This window comes from Meriones unguiculatus, chromosome 9, assembly GCF_030254825.1.
Source record: "Meriones unguiculatus strain TT.TT164.6M chromosome 9, Bangor_MerUng_6.1, whole genome shotgun sequence".
Taxonomy (NCBI): domain Eukaryota; kingdom Metazoa; phylum Chordata; class Mammalia; order Rodentia; family Muridae; genus Meriones; species Meriones unguiculatus.
The window spans coordinates 53,225,993-53,235,850 of record NC_083357.1 but is presented as its reverse complement, the minus strand read 5'-3'; the positions used below and the strand labels follow the sequence as shown (position 1 = coordinate 53,235,850).

General features: G+C 42.3%; 1 gene segment (V, D, J or C); it reads left to right on the top strand.

The window, feature by feature from the left end:
- Nucleotides 1-7,754: 7,754 nt before the first annotated feature.
- On the top strand, nt 7,755-9,463 carry LOC132656224 (T cell receptor alpha variable 22-like). The segment is given in 3 exon segments: nt 7,755-7,806; nt 7,985-8,310; nt 9,386-9,463. Coding segments are annotated over 3 exon segments (456 nt in total).
- Nucleotides 9,464-9,858: the final 395 nt, after the last annotated feature.

Below are 9,858 nucleotides of genomic sequence, written 5' to 3'. Positions count from 1 at the left end.
GAGGCCTAGGGGAGCAGCCCTGTGAGGGAGGCTGTGTGCTTTCTCCAAGTACTGCTTACCAGCTTCCTGAAAAACAGCATCAAGTCTCAGGTCAAATATCTAGAAACCTAGGATCTGTGGATATTCTGACAGGACAGGATGGAAGACAGTGCTAGAGACAACCCAGGCTGTGATCCCTTGAAATAAAGTTCTCTCCCTAACTGCAAGTCTTAACAGCAAACATCTCCAGGAAAAGCCTGACAAAGGATTTATCTCTACCAAGATGTCTTACAGAATCTAGGAACTCAAATTCTCTAGCAATCTTTTGTTATTACCCTCAAATTTATGATTTAAATGAGAAACATAGACTCTAGTCTTTAAAATATTGCTTCAGTCTCATTCTACAAATTATTAAGATTCTTCCTTTCCTTGGTCCATTTTGCAGAGCATCCCCCAACTTCTACTCTTAGTTATTTGTCTGCTGCTTTGAAGAGACACCATGGATAATCAAGACAGCTAGTGAAAGAAAGCATTTCATTGGAGGCTTGACCACAGTTTCAGAGGTGATCATCATGGTAGGGAGTGTAGGAGCAGGCAGGCAGGCAGGATGGCCCTGGAGTAGTAGCTGAGAGCTTACATCTGATCACAAGCAAGAGACAGAGAGAGGGAGAAGCTGGGCTTGACTTTGGCTTTGGGATTCCAAAGCCCAACACCAGTGATATACCTCCTCAGACACGGCCATACATCCTGATCCTTCCTCAATAGTCCACAAAGTGGGAGCCAAACATTGATAAATGAGCTTATGGTGGCCATTCTCATTCAAACCACAATGCTCCCTGACAGCCTTCACTTAGTGAAGCTGCTCAAAAAATACAGTTGTTGGCAAGTCCTTCCATTTCCTATACACCATGTCTGAAACAGTCTAGTCATAAAAGGTTCTGTCCAAAAATCCCTTCCCCTTAAAGTCTATTCTTGTCTGCCAGTGCAGTTTGCTTCAATCCCGATGATGTGGTGTTTGCACTCACCTGGGATTAGAGTTGGGTTCTCTCATATTTTTTCTGAAACATGAGAAAGGAGACCAACGTTTTGATTCATCTCACTTTGTAAACAAGATGTTGGTTTAAAATAAAATGCTCTAGTACTTATACTTATCTCTCTGCACAAAAAGAAAGAGCTGAAATAATAATAATAAACCACATTGCCTTTCAAGAAATACTCATGTTTATATACACAATGATCAGCAATAAATTACACATTTTCTTACTGGTTAGAAAGCACCAGGGGATGTCAAATTGCTTCTCCAAACACCCAAAACTACTTCTAATGGCATAGCATAGAATAGAATCTCTTAGGTGAGAGCTTGTCAAATCCAATAAAAGCCAGAATGTAGACTTATATTTAACCAAATGTATTTTATTTATGGTTCTTAAACAACTTCACCTCCCATCCAACCCCCAACCTCAGTAGGAGATTAGTATGGAAAAGGGCTGTAGGCCTTTTTTTTATCCCCTTCCTGCTGATAAGGGTCCATGGGTCTTTAGGGGATTACCAAACTCAGCCTTCAAGTTACCAGCAGTCCAATCCAAAGGCCAATATTAAACAGCAACATGAAATCAGCAAAAGCCACAAGACTTGGATGGATTAACCCAAAACGTTCTCTGGAACATTTATCTTTGTGAAGCATGAAGATCAACACTGTGATGTCAATCCAAAAAGGGATGCCTCCATGGGGCCTTTAATTTATCTTCTCTACCCAGAGTCCTCCCCCCACCAAGGGATGTTCTCAGCTGGCCAAAGTCAGTCCCCTTGCATGAGAGGGCTCATAGCAAAACATCATGTACCCTTTCACAAGCCCAACTCCAGTAAACATCGTGTGCAGCTTAAAGCAAAATATCATATGACAAAGCTGAGTCTTCAAGGAAACCAGAAACTTCTACTTCACATGAGTTCCAGACTTGGGAACCCTTCTTTTAAGTTGTTAGTTAGGTGCTTCAAAAGACTCCTCCAAATAATTGCCATTGGCTTGGTTATCTGCACAGAATTTGAAGATAAGACCCTATTTCTAGGGATACCACTTACTTTAGACAAGGACTTCTGGGAATTTAGCTAAAACTGACCTGAAGACTCCTCTCTGATGACAGGTTCTCACAGTATCCAAAGGTTTCATGCAAGAGTCCAAAGGAAAAAAGCAATAGAAAATCTTACCAAGCAATAGAAAGATTGTGAATCAAAACAATGACCCCACAGAGCTAAACAGAGAATTCTCTGTAGATAAATATAGAATGGCAGAGAAATACCTAAAGAAATGCCCAATGTCCTTAACCACCAGGGAGATGCAAATCAAAAAGACCCTGAGATTTCACCTTACACCGCTCAGAATGGCTAAGATAAAATCCTCAAGTAACAACACATGCTGGAAAGGTTATGGTAAAAGGGGAACTATGCTCCATTGCCGGCAAGAATGTGAACTTGTACAACCACTTTGGAAATAAATTTGTCGCTTTCTCAGACAACTAGGAATACTGCTCCCTCAAGAGAGCATTCCTAGGCATATATCCAAAATATGCTTAAATATACAACAAGGACATTTGCTCAACCATGTTCATAACAGCTTTATTCATAATAACCAGAACCTGGAAACAATCCAGATGTCCCTCGTTTGAGGAATGGATACAGATATTGTGGTACATTCCCCCAATGGAATACTTACTCAGCAATTAAAAACAAGGAAATCATGAAATTTGCAGACAAAAGGTAGGACCTAGAAAAGATCATCCTTAGTGAGGTATCCAAGAAGCAGAAACACACACATGGTATATACTCACTTATAAGTGGATACTAGACCTATATGATAGAATAAACATACTAAAATCTGTACACCTAAAGAAGCTAAACAAGAAAGAGGACTTGGAGTAAGATGATCAATTCTTACTTAGAAAGACAAATGGGATGGACTTGGAAGTAGGAGAAAACAAGAAACAGGACAGGAGCCTACCATAGAGGGCCTCTGAAAGACTCTACCTAGCAGTGTTTCAAAGCAGATGCTGAGACTCATGGCCAAACATTGGGCAGAGTGCAGGGAATCATATGAAAGAAGAGAGAGTTCGTAAGAACTGGAGAGGACAGGAGCTCCACAAGGACAAAATATATCTGCGCACAGGGGCTTGTCTTAAACTGATTCTCAAACCAAGGACATGCATGGATATAACCTAGAACCCCTGCTCAGATGAAGCCCACGGCAGCTCAGTATCTGAGTGGGTTTCCCTAGCAAGGGGAACAGAGACTGTCTCTGATATGAACTCAGTGGCTGGCTCTGACCTCCCCCGACCCCTGAGGGAGACACATTCTTGTTAGGCCACAGAGGAAGACAATGCAGACTGTCCTGATGAGACTTAATAAACTAGGGTCAGATGGAATGGAAGGAGGATCTTCCCTATCATTGGACTTAGAGAGAGGAAGGGAGGAAATGAAGGAGAGTGGGTGCAATTGGGAGGGAATGAGGGAGAGGGCTACAGCTGGGATACAAAGTGAAAAATCTGTAATTTGTAAAAAGAAATTAAAATTTAATTTAAAAAAAAACACTGATCCCAATGGCAAGAATGCTCACAGAGGTGCAATGGTAGCACTTTCATTTTGGGGGAACTATTATGCACTTTACTGGACATAAGGCCTGCTCAATAGGAAGGAATTAAGGCCCAATACTCTAAGCCTAGTTAACTACCCATGGCTGGAGATGTCATAAACACTAGAGGAGAACCAGTTGTGGCCATTTTACTAAATCAATATGGCTTCTAACTGGATTTTAACTCTGTATAATTATTCAAAGATAGGTGTAGTTCTCACTTCTCATCAAAGAAGCTTCCTTTTGAAACAAATAGAGGATAGTACAGTAATGGGCAAATGGTCAAAATTCAAAGAGTACCTGGTCTCAACTTTTCTAGTGCTAGTTAACACATCCAGAATGCAGTTCCTATATACAAGGCTCAGATTTTATCACAGAAGAGGAGCAGGGAGGGGCTGTAAAAATGGAGGACAAGGGTACAAACAGAATGTTGCATGAGGGAGAATACGTCTTCATTGCTAATGTGAATACAAATGGGGACAACCAATAAGGAAATCAGTATGAAGCTTCTCCAAATGCTGAACATAGATCTACCACAAGATCTAGATGTTACACTTTTGAGGATTTAACCAACAGATTCTACATCTTTCTACAGAGATACTTGCTCTTCCATGTTCATTGCTGTGCACTTTGATCTGTGTGAAAAAGGTTCTGTCCTTTGTGTTCTGCATTTGGACTAAAAACTGCCTCATTGAATGGTACTTGTTAAGAGTCTCAGTGACTTCATTTTAATTTACACACACACACACACACACACACACACACACACACACACACACACACACACACGAGAAAGGGAGAAACTTGCACTTATTACTAGAAGTTAACTCTTAAGTACCTTGCTAGGATGAGAACTGTGGTAGTGGATTTGCAAGGTGATGAGCCTAACTCCTGCCCCCTGGTGTCCATACATGGCATAATCTACTCTTGTGTTCAGAATCTAGAATAGGGCAGGTGTATAACTCTTAATTGTGTTTTATTTTATGAAAAATACCAACAGATTGCACAGGAAATTCAGTCTATTCCTTAGTTCACCATACATCAAATTTGACTTGGAGTTCATCAAATGAGGATTGTCCATGACATGCATGTTTTCCTAAAATGCACTTTTACAATGTTTATTTGAATCTATACTTCCCAGCAGCATCAATCACATCATTTTCCCAGGCATTGTCATGTTGTTGTGTAGAACTGTAGCAACTGCACAGTGCTCTGAATACTAAGTTCCTCACACTTGTTTTGAAATGTGTAAAGGTTCTGTAATTTTTTCACTAAAATATTTTCAACCGTTTCTGCTCACAACTTTGTATTAAAACGAAAATCTCACAAGTTTCACACTTAAACATAAACCTTCCACTGTGCGTGGTCAGAAAGCCTTGAAATTCACCCTGGGAAGGCATCAAGGACAGTGGGAAGTTATTACAATTGTGAACTTTTCATTTCTCAGTTGGGCCTCTAGAGGACACTCCTTTCTAAAGAATTAATGGCTTTTCCATAGAGCAGTATAGATTCATGAACCTTCCTTCTCAGCCTCAACCTGCTATCCTCCTCTTCACTTAGCCAGTCCCCCATGCTCCCCCTGATGACATTGTACTACCTTTGCTCTACCACTCTATCTCTTAAGCTCTTTCCTCTTTAAGCCCTGAAGCCACATTTTTAGTTCTCTGAATTCTGCAGGGGCACTGGGGTATAGTGGGTTCCAGGAGAAGTGTAGGAGAAGCAGGGTGGTGGTGTTGGATTTGATCTGAATACATTATGGTCATGTATGAAATTATTAATAGTTATTTTTTAAAACCTCCAAGGTTTCAGTAGGTTTTCTGACAGAACATATTTCACAGATGGTGTAGGTAGGCCAAGGAAAACAAAGTATTTCTTGCTAACTGTCCCTCCACTATCCCTAGGATGAAGGTATCTAAGCCTCCTGAAGCTCAGAGCAACCTTTGTCTTCCTCTCCCAATCTTCAGGCTTTATTTGCTTCCTGGAACTCTCCAGAAGGAGGGAGCTACTTCCTGCTCCCACTGCTGACCTTGCTGAGCATCCTGGGCTTGGAGTGCTCTGTGAGTGTGTCTCTGCTTTAGTTCATCTTCACAGAAAGAGTAATGTGTGGCCTCACTCAGGACAGAGACCCACCTCTGGCTGAGTCCACACAGCACTGACACAGCAGGAGGATGCAGAGCCCAGGTGCTGCCCCAACCTGATGGCTGCATCTGCGCATGAGCTGCAACCGCTCTGGGGCTGAGGGGCAGCTGCTCATCCTGTTGTTTTAAAGAAAATCTCAAAGGCTTGATGTTAATGATGAATAATCAGGAGGAAAATGCCTGGATGAAAGTCTGCTACCTCAGAGAGGCAGAGAAAACACCTAGCTGACCTTTCTCCTCAGCCAACATCCCAAGAGAAAAAAAAATAATTCCCCATGCTGTCTCAAAAACCCCAAACTGAAATTCCCTTCTCTTTCCTTCCTGTGCATCTCTCTACCTATCCTCCTGACTTCCTTTTACTCTCTGCTTTATCCCTCTATATTCACTCTTTGTCATCTGGTTGCTTACTCTGCCTCTTGACCTGTGGTACACTTTACTTAATTCTGTCTGAGATTAAAGGTGTGTGCTATGGCTGAGCCATACCACAACTAGAAACAAGGTTTACACTAAACGACTCCATCTTGGGGTTCACAGTGTGATCAAATATTCTACAACATATCCCTTATCCATCAGGCTCCTTTCCTGTGTGTGTTACACCCTCACCTGGGTCTCAGCCTCTCCTGAAGGTCACAGCAGGTAGTCAGCCTGTCAGGCATGGAGGAATTTCAGACTGAGTACAGAAGTGTAAACATCTTTCCACCTGAAGATCCTCTGACAATAGGACTGAGGAAGCTGGGGGAACCTCTACCCTGAGTCACAAGTGCAGTCAGTGCTGGACACAAACCACCTGAGCCCTGCAGAGGAAGACCAGGGTCCCAGCCTCAGTCAGTGTCAGGGAGCTGGCATATTCTGTGAAGGCTACAGTACAGAGAGAGGGTGGAATCTTGATAAGTGCTTCATCCTATGGGATAGATCTTAGTCGCCACTTACTTGCTTCTCATTGAAAAGATCTCAGTGTTGAAAAACCTTTTACCGAGAAGTAAAATTTCTACCCAAGTTACACTGCAGGATGTTGACCAAGCAGGAGGTCATTCCTTGCTCTACTATTGTTTGAGACAATGACAGGCTTAGAGTTGGCTGTGAGCTCTTTTTGAAGAGATTATGTCCTTTCTATTCATCACCGGTCTCATCTCTCAAGCAATCTTCTTCTGGTGAAATCTTAAGCTGCATTCCTCTTTTGATATGATCACATTCCCGGCAGTCACCAAGTGCAGAGCAGACAGTGCTCTTGATCTGCTCCTCTGCAATGCAGCCCTCCATACTAGTTTCCCCAATTCACTTCCTCCTTATGGGGTCACGTTTTTAAACAGCAGTTAGAACAAACTTTGACTGCTCAGAAGCAGGAAACCATGAACTTATACTTTATCATTATGATCCTGTTTGTTTATTTTTAATGCAGATATTTAACTTAAATTATTCCACAGTGAAGTATACTTTTTTTTTTTTAAAAGTGTGTATAGAGTGGATCTGTGTAAATTTTGGCACTTCTGCACAGATTCTAAAGAGGACAGATGAGAGCATCACATGCCCTGGAGCTGGGTGACAGGTAGCTTTTAGCCACCTGATGTCATGCTAGGAAGGGAGCTAAGGCCTCCTAGAAGAAGGACAGATACCCATGTCTGTTGAGCCATCCTTCAGGGTCGAATCAAGGGTCTTTCTTTAGAGCAAGCACCTGTCCCTGAGTTATATATCAGCTCCTGTTTCCCTGAATTTCCAGACTCTGTGTGTAGCTGAGGCATGTTCTTCTTGGTCATCTCCTGCTCCAGGTTCCCTAACTCAACACAACCCCAGGCTCATGTCAAAATGTCCCTCTTCTCCACTGTGCTCCACCTAGACTCTCAGGCAGGTATGGTGTGAGAGGAGCTTCAGGCTCTGAAGGCTGGGAGGAAACTCAGCAGGGTCAGGTCTGGCAGGGTTCCTGGGTGGAGCTGACTGCAGGAGGAGGGACATTTAAACAGCCCCTATAGCCCAGTGGTTGGTTGCTTGCTTCTGTCTCCAGAGGCTCCACAAGCACCATGAAGAGGCTGCTGTGCTCTCTGCTGGGGCTTCTGTGCACCCAGGTTTGCTGTGAGTCTGGCTGTCCACATTCAGGGCACCTGAGGGGACATTGCACATGGAGGGGTGGGGAAAGTAGCTCAGGAGTCCTGCAGAGCTCCCACCTTCTCAGAGGACATGGGGGTGCATTCAGGGATCAGGGGACACTGCAATGACAGCCACCTGTATCTCTTTTTCTGTTTCCAATCAGGGGTGAAAGGGCAGCAAGTGGAGCAGAGACCTGCGACCTTGGTAATGCAGGAGGGTGAGAGTGCAACACTGCAGTGCAACTTTTCCACCTCTGCAAACCGAATGCAGTGGTTTTACCAAAGTCCTGGAGGACACCTCATCAGCCTGTTTTACATTCCTTCTGAAACAAAGCAGAGTGGAAGACTGACATCCAAGACAGCCCCTGTGGAGCATCGCAGCTCTTTGTACATTTCCTCCTCCCAGAGCACAGACTCAGGCACTTATCTCTGTGCTGGGGTACACAGTGCTCCCCACACACCTGCAGCCTGTACACAAACATTCTGCTGGGTGGGTGTGGGCCTTTTCACTCACAAGAAATTAGGAAGCCACTGCAGAATCCCTGCCTGTTTTAATAAGGGGAAGAGAGAGGAAGGTTGGTACTGGGAGGGAGGTGGATTCAATTGGGAAATTTAATGATTAAGTTGTGAAGAAAAAATTAAAATAGAAAAGAACATAAAAAGAAGAGCAAAATGTGCAGACTCTGTAAATGAATGTGTATTGGATAAGGACAAATATTTTGAATGAGGATAGAGGTTGTCTGGTTTACTAAAGTGGTGGTTGTAGGTTCTTTTTCAAGATCCATGACTTTACTAAAAGATGGAGGCCATTGCAGAAAACCACAACCAATCAGGATGCAGAGCGATGGGTCCTAGTCACAAGGAACATATCTGAAATGTAACTCCTGCACCTGCTCAGGCTCTGGAAACCCTGAAGAAGACAGGAGGAAACATGGTAAGAGCCAGAGGATCAGAGTTTGCTGTGAAATTGTTCCTTTTAAGAATGTCACCATAGACATGTCAATGTAGATGGGGTAAGTGCTCAAATCCTCTGTCCTAGACACTGAACTATTTGCAACTAAGGAATGCTGATAGGGAGAGAAAGAGTCTTTCCCAGAGATGAGCACAGCAACTGGTAATCCAACACTGATCCGTCAGTCCTGAAAACATACTTACATGTAACAGCATCAAGACTTAACAGGTTTTACATGTGTATTTATGAATAAACATGTATATACATACATACGTATATAGCATAATTAATGAAAGATGTGGCCACAAGTTTGAAAGAGAGCAAGGAGGAATAGTTGGACAGTTTTATAAAAAACGAAAAAATTATATTATAACTATATAATCACTTTATAAGATGAGATTGTTATAATCTCAAAATAGTAGAAATATCGAAAATGTAGTAAAAATATTTTTTGTGACTTAATAATCATCATGTGTACAAGTGGTTTATATAAAGGGCAAATAAAACTTACCTTATGTCAAATCTAATCATTTATTCATTTCATAAAGCTGTATTGGAAATAACAACATTGTCATTTCATTATGTCTTATGATTGGCTTCTCTCATTTTCCAGAGTGAAGTGGTTTTAGGCAAGATAGAGAGATACGGAATCATGATGATGCATGGAGGAAATGGTAGAAGGGAAGGATAGAAAATATGCTATAGCTGACCTCAACAAACACAAAATCTTTTTCCATCTCAAAAGTATTGGCTCCAGAGAAAGATTCAATGCATTTCCTCAAGGCCTGAGGTTTTTTTTAACTGATTCTTCTTGAGTTTCACATCATGTAGCCCAATTTTCCTCATCTTGCTCTCTCCTCATATCTACTCTCTGCCCTTGCAACATCCCCCACAAAATAAAAAGCAAGGAAACAAAAAGTAAACAAAAGAAAGCAATGCATAGAAGACATCTCATCATGGCAGCTGTACAGTGTGTCACAGTGTGTCCCATAGTACACCCCTCTGTCCACACATCTGCGCGGACAAATGTTCATGTGAGCATTTGGTCTGGATTGAGATCTCTGGCTTCTCTGTGATACCATCAAT